The 16,453-nt window shown below is 34.9% G+C and overlaps 1 protein-coding gene across 1 annotated transcript; it reads right to left on the bottom strand.

Moving 5' to 3' along the window:
* Positions 1-15,324: 15,324 nt before the first annotated feature.
* On the bottom strand, positions 15,325-16,212 carry LOC150038005 (uncharacterized). Its single transcript, XM_090311107.1, has 2 exons — positions 16,048-16,212; positions 15,325-15,912 (listed from the first exon to the last, which is right to left on the bottom strand). The coding sequence occupies exons 1-2, from the start codon at positions 16,210-16,212 to the stop codon at positions 15,325-15,327; spliced, it is 753 nt and encodes a 250-aa protein (XP_090167233.1).
* Positions 16,213-16,453: the final 241 nt, after the last annotated feature.

Raw genomic sequence — 16,453 nt, forward strand, 5'->3', positions numbered from 1 at the left:
GGTTTGGTGAGACAGTTTCGAGATATTTCAACGCAGTTCTTAGGGCAGTCTTAAAACTTCACACTGTTTTGTTAAGAAAACTAGAATCGATCACAAATACATGCACCAATGGAAGATGGAAGTGGTTTCAGGTACAAAAAGTACTCAGTTTTTTATATGAATACGTCATAAATATGCATGCAACGATAGATTTTTTTTTTTAATTCATTCTGATCACTTGAGAGAAACAGAATTGCCTAGGTGCACTAAAAGACACATACATTAAAGTGAATGTTAGTGTCGTCGATCGACCTCGATATAGGACGAGAAAGGGAGAGATTGCCACAAACGTTCTTGCGGTTTGTGATCAAAATGGGGAGTTCGTCTTTGTTTTGCCAAGGTGGGACAAGGATTATTAGGGATGTGGTTTCGCGACTGTACAGATTGAGGGTTCCAAAGGGTATTATAATAACCGTATACATTATTTAAACATGCGTACATGCCACAACACATGTGCATGACATTTCGAAACGTGTACAGGATACTATTACCTATGTGATGCTGGATACCCCAACGCTGAAGGATTCTTGGTGCCGTACAGAGGGGAACGATACCATCTCTCCGATTGGCGTGGAGCAGGAAACGCAACGAAACTACAAGAGAATTTTTCAACATGAAACATTCTTCAGCAAGGAACGTTATCGAGCGAGCGTTTGGGTTGCTAAAGGGGGCGATGGGCTATTCTTAGGGGAAAATCATTTTACCCAATACAAGTCCAATGTCGAATAATAACTTCATGTTGCCTTATTCACAACTTGATCACAAGGGAGATGGGAATCAGTGCAATGCTTGACGTGCCCGATGAGGAGAATTCTGCATCAGTTGGTCTTGATGGGGATCATATTGAATTTGTTGAATCATCAGAGGAATGGACCAAGTTTAGGGATGACTTAGCGGTCGAAATGTTTACTCAATGGCAAAGAGCCTGATTATTCAATTTTCATTACTTACTTTTCTTTTACTACTGAATGGAATTTAATTATAGAACATTCCAAGTATATCGTGAAAATGTTTTGTGCCAAGACTCTGTGTGAACAAGTTAAATTGGAACATATAATTTCAGCAGTTTATCCTTTGTTTGTGCATGTGTTTAATTTATAGCATCTTTTCATTCAACAAACGTATGCATGCAGCATAATGGTAGGTAATGGTAAGAGGTCTAAACACGTATGGTCGAAGGTGGAGGACGCTAAGTTGGTGGAAGCTCTATTGTATTTGGTGGAGACTGGTTGGAGGTCCGATAATGGGATGTTTTGACCAGGATACTTACAAATTTGGAGTGAATTCTGCATAAGAAAGTGTCCAGGTGCGCACTGAATCAGAACACCATTGAATGCAAGGTGAGGAGTCTGAAGAAACAATACAACGCAACATTAGAGATGTTAAGTCAGTCAGGGTTCGGCTGGAACGAGGAGTTCAAATGTGTCCAGGTTGAGAGGGAGATTTTCGATCTTTGGGTTCTGGTAAGATTCTAGAAAAAAAAATGTACGGATATGTGTTATAATATAAATATTAATAATGTGTATGTGTATCAATGTAGAGTCATCCTAATGTGAAGGGGATGTGGAACAAGCCATTCCCACATTACGATGACCTCTTCACCGTATTTGGGAAAGACAGAGAAGTAGGGCAATCAAGTGAGGACCCATACGTGATGGCGATGAATGCATTCAGAGAGTTTGAAGATGAGATTCAACTTAGATCACAGGACTGTCACACCCCTGAGGTTCGCCAGACAGAATCACCAATAAATCAAGATGAAATAGATGAAGAGCCAGCAGAGCAATCTACAGGTGGAGTGAGTGTACCTGCTGAGTCATCTCGAGGCAGTAAGAGGAAGAGGTCATCATTCCAAGCTGAAATGATTGACATCATGAGATCGACAATTGAAATGTAGAGCACACACATGGGTAGACTTGCATCGTGGCAAAATGAGAAGTATGAGTTGAAGTTCGGGCATCGGAAGGAAGTAGTAAATGTCATATACAACATTGATGGCCTGGATGAGAATGATCAGGTCACCCTTATTGACCTCGTTGTCACAGACATTCAGAAGACAAATTACTTCCTTGCAGTACCAGAACACGCACGGAAGAGGTACTACCTCCGTCTACTAGGAAGAAACATATAGACTGACCACACCCCTATATTTTGTTTATAGTTCTTTTGGATAACAACAAATGGATAATGGACTGTCATGTTGAAAAGAATGATAACTTTTGCATACTTGAAAACATGTACTTTTTGTGTTTGTAAATATAACTAATATTATAAGTATCGAAAAGAACATATATTTTGTGAATTTTTTGTGGATATATATACATACAAACATTCAATATGAAATATATATACCTTCAATATATATACAAACATTCAATATATATATATATATACAATATACCAATTAATTGAGCAGCAATATGAAATATATTTTGTTGGTATGTTTTATCGATTGAAGAGAATTAAAATTATTACAGTTTTTGAAAAGAATATATGAAAAATAATCTATTATGTTCTACAAATTGAGAAAAAAAATTGAGATTGTTCTGTTTATGTCATGAATGATTTGAGAAAATACGTGTATATTTGAAAATTAATCAACAATAGCAAAGCATAAAACTAAAAAATAAAAGGATGAAATAAAAAAAAACAGAAAAAAATAAAACTAATCTCATTCACAAAAAAACTGCATCAGATCTTCTAACTCAACTCAACTCTGCACAACAAACACAGACAATAATTACCAACTCAACTCAACTCTACACAGCAAACACAGACAATAATTACCAACTCAACTCAACTCTGCACAACAAACACAGGCAATTTAACTCCCCATATAATTTAACTCTCCAGATAATAATTACCAACTCAACTCAACTTAACTCTCTACTTTTATCACATGCCAAACACACCCTAAGATTTTCAGTAATTAAAAATTGAGTTTGTTATCATCAAAACATTGATTAATTAATTAATTAAAATTAATTAATTTGAGATTAAGGGCCAAAAAGCCAACAATCTCCCCCTTTTTGATGATAACAAACCATTCAAGAAAAATAGCTTGAAGTACATGTAGACCATATGTAACACACAATAAACCATTCAAAAAAATAGTTTGAAATACATGTAAATCATATGTAGCACATAATAAAATTCAACATATCACCATAAAGATCATTCTTGAAATTCACTCAAAAAAAAAAAAAAAAAAAACTCCCCCTAATTAATACAATCATAACAAATTTATAGCATATTTTTCTTAAACTTCTCCCCCTTTGGAATCATGAAAAATTTAGAACTACATAAATGTTTCCCTTTAAAATATGAACATAAATTTAGCACAACTCCCCCTAAGAATATTAACACATGCTTTCCATATCTCCCCCTATCAAAATGCCTTCTAAAAGATTTAACAAATAAAGTATAAAATCAAGAGGCATCACAATGAATAATACCGAGCTCAAGCCTATTTTTGCAAAAGTTTTCTTCATAATCTATTCCTTCCTCTTAACAATAACCTTGAGGTACAAGTCTAGCTTTATTTCTAATGATATTTCCATTTTCGTCCTTTTATTTCTAAAGACCCATTTAGTTCTAATTATAGAAGCATGAGAGGACCTAGGGACTAACTCCCAAACTTTATTCCTTTCAAATTGATTTAATTCTTCTTGCATAGCTAAAATCGAAAATTCATCATTTTCGGCATCTTTAAAACTTTTTGGTTCAATTTGAGAAACAAAAGCAAGATTATTAAACATATTAAGAGAGGAACGAGTTTTCACACCTTGTTCGGGATCACCAAGAATTAATTCTTTGGGATGGGAAGGAGCATACCTCCACTCTTTAGGCATGGATGAAAAACCAACTTCGTTCTTTTCGATTAAGCTCACCTCTTGCTTACTTGAAACAATTTCCTTGCCTTTGTCACTAACAAGTAAATCTCCAAAATTTTCTTCTAAAACATCACTATAAATAGGCTCATTAGAAATAACATTACAAGATTCATCAAAGACTGCATGCATAGATTCCGCATTTACTAAAGTTCTTTTATTGAAAACTCTATAAGCTTTACTAGTAGAGGAATAGCCAAGGAAAATACCAACATCCGTCTTAGAATCAAATTTTCCAAGTTTTTCTTTGTTATTCAAAATAAAACATTTGCAACAAAAAACTTTGAAATACTCAATATTTGGAATTTTGTTATGCCAAAGTTCATAAGGAGTTTTATCTAAAGAATGTCTAATTAAAACTCTATTTAAAACATAACAAGCAATGTTAATGGCTTCCGCACAAAAGTATGTACGTAAACCATACTCATGCAACATTGATCTAGCAAATTCTTGCAAAGTACGATTTTTCCTTTCAACTACACCGTTTTGTTGAGAAGTTCTTGAAGCGGAGAAATTATGAGAAAAACCATTTTTTTCACAAAAAGTTTCAAAAACATTGCTATCAAATTCTCCTCCATGATCACTCCTTATTTTAGAAATAAAAAAACCTTTTTCATTTTAAACTATTTTTGCAAAACTAGAAAAACTTTTCAAAGCATCATCCTTATGTTTTAGCATCAAAACCCAAGTAAATCTTGAAAAATTATCAACTATCACAAAGACATAGTAGTTCCCTCCAAAACTAGCAATTCTAGAAGGGCCAAATAAGTCCATGTGTAATAGTTGAAGGGGTCTAGTTGTAGAGATTACATTTTTAGATTTGAAAGAGGACTTAGTTTGCTTACCCATTTGACAAACATCACAAAATTTGTCTTTTTCAAATTTAAATTTGGGAAGACCTCTAACCAAAGAATTCTTGGAAATATTTGAAATTAAGTGTATGCTAGCATGTCCTAGTCTTCTATGCCATAACCAAGAATCATTATGCAAAGCCGATAAACATTTATCATTAATAGGACAATCATTCAAATCAATAGTATAAACATTTTCATCTCTATTTCCAACAAATATAACTTTTCTATCACTAACATTTTCAATGATGCAATTCTTTTTATCAAACACAACTCTAAAGCCTTTATCACACAATTGACTAATACTAAGTAAATCATGCTTCAAACTATCAACAAAAAGTAAATTTTCAATTAAAATAGAAGATTCATTACCTATACCACCTTTACCAATTATTTTACCTTTCTTGTTGTCACCAAAGGTCACAAGACCTTCATCCTTTTTGGAGAGAGAGACAAACTTGGATGGGTCGCCCGTCATATGCCTTGAGCAACCACTATCCAAGTACCAATTTTTTTTCTTAGAGGCTTTCAAACAAACCTACAAACACAAATGTTCAAGTTTGATTCTTTGGTACCCACACTTGTTTGGGTCCTAGATGGTTAGCATTGACAAACTTGGGAATCCATTTCATTTTTGCATAGACATTTAAGGCATTGAATTTAGACAAGTAACAAGAATAAGTTGTATGTCCAAACTTGCCACATGAGAAACAAACAACATTGTGTAAAGATTTATCTCTTACAATAAATTCATGCACTCTACTTTTCTTGGAGAAATTATTCCTTGGAGTATTGTGAAACTTTGCCCTTTGAGAAAAATTTCTTCTTGGAGAAGTAGTATGAGCATATTTAAAATTAAAAAACATAGGTCTAATATGGCCTTCAACACTACAATAATGACATATAGGCACAAAGTTAGATTTAACATGCTTAGACACAACCTTAGGCATATTAAGCTTAGGCATATTATGAGATGCTTAACAAAGATAGTTTTAGAACTTGAAGGAGTAGAACATTCATCAATATAGCCTAAACCTCTTTTATCACCAAAAGGCTTGCCTACTTCAATTATCTTGTCTAATCTTTGAGCATCTATTGTCAACTTTTTAATAGATTCTTTAGCCTTATCAAGTTCTTGCAAAGCACTAAATTCTTTTTCTTTGAGTAATTTAATCAAATTATCTTTTTCACAACTATCATGCTCAAGAAATTTAACTTTGTCAAGCAAGACATTTTTCTCATCACAATCAAAAGTATGCTTGTCACAAGAGATATTCATTTCATCAATATGCATAGCATCGCTCATTCTCTTTTAAGCAAGCAATTTCTTGAAGTAAAGACTTATTTTTACTAGATAAAACAATGTATTTCTTTTTAATCACAACATACTTAGAACTAAGTTTTTCTAAATCATTTTGTATATTTTCAAAAGCTTCGAACAATTCATTATAAGAAAGAGGTTCTAGAGTTACCTCATCATTTTATTCATCCTCTTTGTCACTATGAGCCATGAAGCAAAAATTGGCCACTTCTTCATTATCACTCCCACTTTCGCTTTCATCACAATCATCCCAAGTAGATTTCATTGCTTTCTTCTTGGATTTCTTGGATGATTTGAGAAAAGTACAATCGAATCTAATATGACCCGGCTTCTTGCATTCATAGCATATTACCTCATCCTTTTTGCTCTTTTCACCTTTTGACGTTTTTTGATTGAAGAAATGCTTCTTGAATTGCTTCTTTCTCTTGATGAAGTTCATATACTTACGTGAAAAATAGGCAACATCATCTTCATCAAGGTCATCTTCATCTTGGGAGTCAACTTCTAAAGAGATGGTCTTTAAAGCTATACTCTTTTCTTTCTTTTTCTTCTCATCCTCCATGCTTTTCTTGATCTTTATCTCATGCGTCAACAACGAGCCCATGAGTTCATCAATGGAGAGAGATTTGAGATCCTTTGCCTCTTGAATGACGGTGACTTTAGGCTCTCATTGTTTAGGCAAAGACCACAATAGCTTCTTTATCTTCTCAAGGTTTGAGTACTTTTTTCCAAGTCCTTCTAAAGCATTGACAATGTTAGTAAATCTAATAAACATATCGAAAATAGCTTCATTTTCATCAATTTTAAACATTTCATATTGATGAACTAACATGTCAATCTTTGTTTCTTTTACTTGACTAATTCCTTCATGAGTAATTTCTAATTTATCCCATATCTCTTTAGCGGTTTTGCAAATAGACACTCTATTATACTCACTTCATTCAAAACACAAAATAAGCAATTAATAGCTTTGACATTTAAAGAGCATGATTTCTTTTCATTTATTGATCATTATTCCTTAGGTTTTATAGTGCTAACACCATCAACATCTTTTGTTGGAATTTTAAAATCTTCCTCAATAATATCCCATAAATCATAATCAATAGAAAGCAAGAAAAATCTCATTCTATTTTTCCAATAACTATAATTAGTATCATTAAAAAAAGGAGACTTTGTAATAGATTGACTATCGGTAAAAGGGATAAAACCTACAGTTGTCATAGCTAAAAAACAATTAAGTTTATCAAGAAACAAATATTTCAAGAAGAGCAATCTGCTCTGATACTGGCAACCATAGAAGAGGTGAATATGGTTTAATTAAACTTTTTTTTTTCTAAATTAACTCAATTAAACTAATTAATACACTTTTTATAAATAATAAGAAAAATTCAAATTATGCAACAAATAAGATGACAAAAAATGTGATAACTTAATTCTATCAAATTTTAGCAAATAAATAAGAACAAACTAAAACATACAATAAATTGCTTAAATTAATTGCAAAAATAAAAAGGAAAGAGTTAGAGAAAAAAACACCGTAATTTTTATAGTGATTCGGTCAAACTCGACCTACTCCGCTTTTCAAGCGCCTCTTGGGAATTTGAATAAAATCTTTTCGACTCTTTCCACGGATTAGAGCCCAACCGTTACACCACCACTCCTTTTATGGGTTCAAGAGCAAACCCGATCCTTTCCACGGTTTAGGATCAAACCGTTACAAATGTTGGAAATTTTGAAGAACACAATACAACTCTCACTAGAGTGGATTTACAAGTTTAAGCACTCAAGAAGTTTATCCTCACAATACAATAACACTCTCTCAAGAATAAGATGAAAAGAAAAAAAATGGGAACTTAGAGAGAGCAACAATGGAACTTTTGAGTTTTGGAGGTTTATGAAATGTAAAATTTGTTGGTTTAAAATTTAGAGAGGAAGATGGTTTATATAGAGATGGAAAAATTGTTAGAAACCACAATTAATTTGGACCATTGGATTTTGGAAAAGAAAAATCAATGGTGGAGATTTTAAACTAAATTAGTCGTTAGATACAAACAAAATATAATATTAAATTCCTTTTCTTTTGAAATTCATTTTCTTTTTAAAATTAATCCAAAAAATAAAAAAACATACAATGGGTTAAAAACTAGCCGTTAGACACAAACATAAAATAATATTAAATTCATTTTTCTTTTAATTCATTTTCTTTTTAAATTCATTCTTTTTAAAGTCAATCCAAAAATAAAAAACATACCATGTATAAAAATTTAGCCGTTACAAACATAAAATAATATTAAATTTATTTTTCTTTTAAATTTCTTTTTAATTTCAATTTTTTTTTTTAAATCAATCCAAAAATCAAAAGTCAATCATATGTTAATCTCTTAATGATCCACCATTCAACCAATATGCTTTATTTATTTTTCTATTGACCCATGCAAACACTTTCTGAATGAAGGTCACTCCCAGGGTGACATGAAAGGAAGCATAAATCTCACAGTGTGAACTTTTAGGGACGTGAAAGCTAAGAACAATATACCATATATATTATTAATCACCCACTAAAGTATTTTATTTTTTTTGGGTAAATGTTTACTTGGGAATATTTCGACTAATAAACAACCTAAGTCTAGGTAATTATCTAAGTATAACATTTATATTTGGATTTAACCTACAATGTCTAGGTGATAAACCATTTTCTTACCTCATATTGCTCACGCATGCTCATAAAACTGGGTTAACAAGGCTCAAGAACCAGTTAAAATCCCTAGGTAGTAGGTGTTCCGTAAATCGTCAACTTAAGTATCTTTAGCCTTAGAAAGCATTTTAGCCCAGTGAGTTTGTAACCAAAGTCTTACTAGATAACGACCTATTTTAACTATTGAAACAAGTTGTTTTTTGTTATCTCGGTGAGCATGTATCTTATCTTTATTATGTATTTTAAATGTCTAATTCACTTTTATAACAAATTATAAAACTGTAGACATGCTTTTCATCCATAACATACATCAAACATTTCATAATTTAAGATAACATTTTATATTAAAGCATGAAACCTTAACACATGCATACTATATATTATAACCATTTATAACATACTTTTAATGCATGCTACATGCTTCCTATGGTGGGATTTTAAATCTACTGGCATACTATATGCACATACAAGATTCATTTAATTATAACATACATTCATAATGCATAAATAATTAAACACTAACTGATATGGACCAATTTTGGCATCATAAGCAAGTAAACAACCTAAGTAACAGCTTTAAATTGCCACAGGGACCGTATGAACCAACTTGAACCACTCAAATCGGACCTCTAGGGCTCCAAAAAGGGAAGAATCGGTCAAAACAAGGCTGAACTGGACCTCCTTGACATGAACTGACTAAATGGTCCAGTTGAATCGTTGGTCCGTTCACGCGTGCGCAGTCTAGGTTGGTTGAAGCAGAGCATTGCATACTTCTAGGAGTTTCTTCATTTGTTGGGCTGTCTAAAGAATAGTGTTGCAATTCTCCAAGGGCAGCGTTGCAATGTTGCGAGGCAGTAGCTTTAAAGATATTTTTCTGCTGTTGAGTGGCAGGTCAGCGAATTCACCGTCATTCGTAAGCCCGTGCCTACATAAATAATATTTATAAATCACCAAACTAACTACTTATACTAATTGGTAGTACAAGCGACAAGTCTGGGATCGAACCTCAGGGAAGCACAGAAGATTAGATCATCAAATTTTTTTCAGTTAAAGTGATAAATAGAGGGATTTATATGGTTGGATATTTGAAATTGCGTGAAAATAAAAATGCAAGAAAAGTAAAGACAGAAGCGCAATTAACCGAGATGTCTTAGTTTAGAGGAATGGATTGGCCAAATTAATTTAGATCATCGACCCAATTTACGACTTAAATTCCTTGTTTATGCATAGCTCAATTGATTGGAATCCCAACCAATGGTCTTGACTATCTAATTAGTCAAAATGCAAAGAAAATGAATCTGCTCTATCCAAATTAATGAATCGGATTAAGATCTAGGGATTACACTAAGATTAAAGTTAATTTCCAACGTATAATTAAACAATCAATGCGGTTTTTCTCTAGGTTGCTAGGAACAGTCCTTTTTGCCTAACTAATCTATTGCTTCCAATGGGATTATCCGATAAATACGTATAAGATATTACAAGATAATCTCATAAGCATTAAAATTACATGACAAAAGTATTGGGCATCAATCAACAATCAAAATCATGCAATTCATACATATAGATTTAGATCAAAAGCCATAAACAAGTTCGAATAAATCATTAAATTAAAATCTCATAAATTACATCGAGTTCCTCCGAATCCCTAAACTAAGAAACCAAAATCTTACCTTCCCATGGGAGATGAGAATTTACAGTCCGACATTACCCAATTAACTACTAAAGAAATGCCTCAAAGTACAAGTGGATGAGGGAAAAGAAAGGGAAAATTGGCTGGAAGCCGATGGTGGGCGTCTCCTCTTTTGACCTAAAAAAGGAAGAAATTATATAGGGCAGGGTCACAGCGTTGTAAAGCTGCCTAGCGTGCGCGTCCGTCATCATGTATGTAGCATTGCAACGTTGCCCTGTTTTGTCCAATACGGGCAGCTACTGCCTTATAACGTTGTGCAATGCTCGTTTGAGCATTGCAATGCTCTGTCTAAGAGTGTTTTCATCCATTCATGTCCCTTTGAAGCCCGATTACGCAAATTAGTTCCTAACTACTTCAAATTCCCCAAATAGCTCGTAATGACCAATTCTACCTCCAAGATGCTCGATACCTACAAAATCATCAAATAAACACATTAAACATAGTAATGACCGAGAATTAAGCAGAGGAAAATAACACATTTTCGGTGCTATCAAATACCCCCAACTTAACTCTTCATCATCCTCGAGCAAGGTAAAATCACACATTCACAGAAAAGATTATGCTTGCTCAATCACAAGGGTCGTTACTCTAGTTTCAACAGTCTATAAGGACTAGATTTGCAATTAAAAATATAATCAGATTACAATAAATTAATGAAGCATGTTTAAAAATGATTCTGATCCTACTCATGCATGAGTGAGTCAAAAACCCTACTAATTAAGCTCGCAAAACTCGGAATAGTTTTATAAGGCTCTCAATTCGTTTTCCCCTACACTGGCTCGAAGGCTCAAGGGTCAAGCTTCCTAGACTCGACTTTATAATGACATACTTAAGGAAACCAAACTTTTATTTTACCCCTATTTTTTTAATTATATTTTATATTTTATAATTTTTATTTATTTTGTTATTTTATTTCTTTTTTACAAAAGAGGAAGCCTTATCCAGACACATCACCTTCTTTTTGGCTTGCCCACATGGGTGTCATTCGAGTCATTCAACTACGAGCAATGTCGTCTAACAACGTGCCAAAGCATACTCATTTCTTGGGGTACTTTAGCTCAGAGGGAAACTACGGGTGTCATAGCCGCCCCAGGTTAATCATAACCCAAGAAAGAGGAGTAATCCTCTTCAAAAATGACATACAACTTGCTTCTACTTTGCAACACACTATGCCTTTCACAAACTTACTATTTACATACTCTACACTTTGCTTTTACAATACAAACAGAGTTTGGCAAAAACTTGGGCATGCATTACTAGGTTGATCTTTCAGTCACTTAACACGTATCACCTAGGCCTTTCGGGGTGACAACAAAAATACAAGCCCCATAATAGAACTCTAAGCATGCAAGTCCTAATTTCATTGGACAAGGGATTTAAAAATGAATAAGAGATAAGAAAAATTTTAAAAATGGGCAAAAAATCATGATCATGCTCTTGAAACATAGTTTCATGCAAACTTAATCACAAAAAGGGTGTGTCATCAACTACTTCATTGTAACAAAGCAAGCAAGCAAATTAAGCACACAAACATCGTCCGAGCAGACCGCTCAAGGACCCCGACAACCACCACATAGCCTCAACCCCAACTTAAAATAATGCATTGTCCCTATTGTATTTCCTAAATAAAGCTCAAGGAAATAAAATAGTCTAGGGAATAGAAAACCTTCCCTGATAACGTTTCTGCACATGGGATGGTAGTAAGAGGGCTGCATTAAGTTGATCTTCTTCCTTGGCACCAATTTGGCTGGTCGATGGATTCACTGTTGTTTGTAAACCCGCGCCGAATAAATAAAAATTTGTATGCTTTGAACTAACCCCTTGTACTAATTAGTAGTATAAGTAGTAAGTCCAAGGTCGAACCACAGGGAGCCGAATATGGATTTCTCAAGGATTGGAACTTGTAGGAAGTAACAAAAAAAGGGGGAGAGGGTTTGTTGTGAGAAATTCTAAATTGAAATTGTTAAAGAGCAAAAGTGCGCAAGTAAACGAATGTGATAATTTATCAAATGAATAAATACTTAGCTTGGATGATTATAGTTTAGTTCATTCCTTATCAATTCTATCACAGACTATTCTAAAGATGCGTGAGAATATTCGAATTAAAACTTAGCGTACTCAATTAGAATCCTAACTGATAGTCCATAAAATCAAGTTAATTAACAAAAAAGTGAGAATCCTCAACCAATCAATCAATCAACAGACATTAGCCAATTAATTGATATCCATCATCTAACCAATTAATTGAGCGAGATTTAGAAAGTAAATGCTTGCTAATTGAAATCCCAAATTAACACAACAAACCAACTTAACTCTTGCTTTTAGGTGACGACTACCTAACGATTACAAATTAGGGCCAATCAAAGCAATCAATTAAACATGCACAATTAATTTTTCTGATTATCCCATACTAAAAATTGAAGAATAAATTCAAGATAAATACTCATATATTCATAACAAAAACTCAAAGAATTACAGTACGAGTCTCAAGAATTGAATTGGAACCTAACTAAACTAACAAACCCAAGCTAAGTTCTTACCCTTTAGCCTCTGATCATGCTCGAATTCAATACAATTGGCAAAGGGGAAGAATTTTTACAAAATTTTGGTATAAAAAGGTAGCTAAAGCATGTTGGATAGAGTGCGACGTTCAAGAATTTGTGTACTTAGGATGATGTTGATGATGATCCTTACGGATGACTTAAAATTATTCTTTATAAAATTATCGCAGTGTCGCAACGCTAGGAAGAGTGTTGCAATGCCGCGACACATAATGGCCAAGCATCAGGTGTGCGTTGTAGTGCTAGCCTAACGTTGTGTTGTGCGTGCGCTGGGGCTATGCGTCTGTCAAACTACGTAGAATTGCAATGCTCGTCAGAGGCATTGCAACGTTGCCTATTCTGTCTTAGAGCATTGAATGGCAACATTGGGGAGCGATGCAAAAGTGGCGTTGGAGTATCTTTGAAGCGTTGCAACGTTTGGGGCAGCATTGCAATGTTGCCTTGCACTCAAGCATTCTGCCTTCTAGCGTTGAACTTAAGCTTATTGGGAGCGTTGCAACGCTTGGCAGGGCAACAGTCTTTATTCCTTTGTCATTTAATAAATTTAGCTCGTAACTTCATCATTTTAGCGCCCTTTTGTCCCGAACGGTTGATCCGACTACTTGTACACTCGATTCCTACAAAATGATCAATTAACCAAATTAAGTAGCTAAACAACCTGGAGTTAAACGGAAGAAGATAGCACATTTTCAGTGCTATAGTTGAACATATAGATACCCTCTTCAAGATAGCCATTCAGAAAGGCTATCTTGACATCCATTTTCCATATTTCACAATCATATAAATTAGTAATGGATAAGATAATTCTACTATTCATGGCAACTGGAGAGAAGGTTTCTTCATAGGCCACCCTCTCTCTTTGGGTAAACCCTTTTGCCACGAGTTTAGCTTTGTAGATCTGTACCTTACCAGCTTGGTCTCGTTTTCTCTTGTAGATGCATTTGAAACCAACAGATTTTACCCCTTTCGGTTGATCTACAAGTTTCCAGACAGAATTGAAGTACATAGACTCCATTTCGAAGTCCATGGTTTTTATCCATTAGTCTCTATCCACATCTTCCATTGCTTGTTTAAAGGTTATTGGATCCTCTAAGCCATCATTAGGTATGACGACCTGAGTTTAACGGTCAGACTATTGAATAACCCTTTCAATACGTCTAGGCACTCTCAGCTCTTGAAAAGGACGTGAAGTACAAGTTTCGTCAACAACTCTTATTGAATGACCAACTTGGTCAACAACCTTTGTTAACTTTTCTGTAGCTTCTGTGGACATTTCATTCAATACTAGTTTACTGCGAGGTTGGTGATTCTTTATGTGTTCTTTCTCTAAGAAGGTTGCATTTGTTGATACAAATAGTTTATCTTCTTGAGGATCATAGAATAGACCACCTTTTGTCTCTTTGGGGTAGCCTACAAATAGACATACTTTTGAATGGCATTCCAATTTATTTGGGTTTTGTACCAACACATGTGTTGGGCATCCCCAAATCCTAAATTGACGTAAACAACCTTTACATCCTTTCCATAATTTGTAAGGTGTATCTGAAACACTTTTCGAGGGAACCATGTTCGAAATATACACAATAGCCTCTACCGCATGTCCCCAAAAAGAGATAGACAACTGAGCATAACTCATCATTGAACGAACCATGTCCAACAGGGTTCTATTTCTCCTTTCCGCTACCCTATTCTGTTGAGGTGTACCAGATGCCGTGAGTTTCGAGTGAATTCCATGTTCTATCAAATAGTCCTAGAATTCTAAGTCCATATACTCATCACCTCGATCTGATCGAAGTGTTTTAATCTTTTTACCTAACTAGTGTTAGGAAACTGATTCTTAAAAATCTTTATTATCGTAACCAGTTGGTACAATCTTCTGGAAAAGCAAGTAAACGATGAACGACTTCTTTATTAAACGATAAGAATCAAACAATACTAAATGGTCGCTTATAGTTGTTACGCGATTGCTTACCAAATGCTAAACGATCGTTTATAAGTCCTACACGATTACTCAGTATTACTAAACGATCGCTTACAAAATACTCTGGGATCGCTCATAAACTCCTACACGATCACTTACCAAACTATTACACAATCGCTTACCAGTTTCTATACGATCGCCTTCTAATTGCTATACGATCGCCTACCAAATGCTACACGATCGCTGAGCTCTACTACACGATCACCTAGTAGAAGTAGACGATGAATGGAATATTGCGATGACTTCTCTGCGATAGAGACTTCCGAACTCCCACTCTCGAGAGCTTTTCTTCCTCACTTATGATATTCAGACTTCACTGCCCTCTCTTTCCGTTTCCTTATTCTTTTAAACCTCCACTTCTCCCGACGAAATTGGACGTCGTCCTTAACCGATTCAACCGCCTTTCCTCTATTATTTCTTTCCTGATATTGCCACATAATTGGAGGCCTATCATTACCATCCCCCTCCATCTTTACCTTGTCCTCAAGGTAAAGTTCTGGCTGTCTAACCCATTTCTTTAGCTGCAACACATGAAAAACTGAACGTATCGACACTGTTGTCTGAAGGTTCCACTTGTAAGCTACTGATTTGACTTTGTCCACTACCTGGTGTTCTCCATAATACTTGGGAGATAATTTCACATTCTGCTTTTTTGGAGCTGAAATTTGGCAATAGGGTCGAAACTTCAGCCATACCCAATCATCAACATCATGCCGCTCCTTGTCAACAAACTTCTTCATTTTCTCTTGAGCCAACCTCAAATGCTCCTTAAGCTCATGCAATGCAGAATCTCTGTCTCGCATTTGTTGGCCAAAAGTCGCATTGGCCGTACAATCCTTTCCATAGTAAATCAACACTGGAGGTTGTCGTCCATACACCATCTAAAAAGGGGCCACACCAGTAGAGGAATTATATGCAGTGTTACTCCAATTGTTCGCCCAATGCCACCAGTTCATCCATTCTATCGATCGCTCACCACCGTAGCACCTCCAATTCATTTCCACACTACGATTCACCTTCTCTGTCTGACCATCCAACTGAGGTTGAAAAGCTAATCTGCAATGGAGTTTGGTACCCGATAGTCGGAACAACTCTTGCCAAAAGTGATTCGCAAACCCCTTGTCTTGGTCCGAGACAATGGACTTTGGCACCTCCACAAATTGATATGCTTTCACAGTCATTTCATTGTTTAGTAGTCATAAATCTCCCACAGATCAATCCTTTTCTTAAAGATCGAAATCGGGCTATCATCCTTTTCTTGAAGTCTTCCTAATCTTCGAACGACTCTCTGTCAACCTCCAATCGATACCAGTCTAATGCGATGCCGTCAAAATTCACAACCACCACCGTCATCTTCTCAGATTTAGCCAACTTGTGAACTTAAATAGTGGTCTGCTTTGTATAGCCACGCGTTTGGATCGC

This window comes from Benincasa hispida, chromosome 2, assembly GCF_027475165.1.
Source record: "Benincasa hispida cultivar pf3 chromosome 2, pf3_genome.v1.1, whole genome shotgun sequence".
Lineage (NCBI taxonomy): Eukaryota > Viridiplantae > Streptophyta > Magnoliopsida > Cucurbitales > Cucurbitaceae > Benincasa > Benincasa hispida.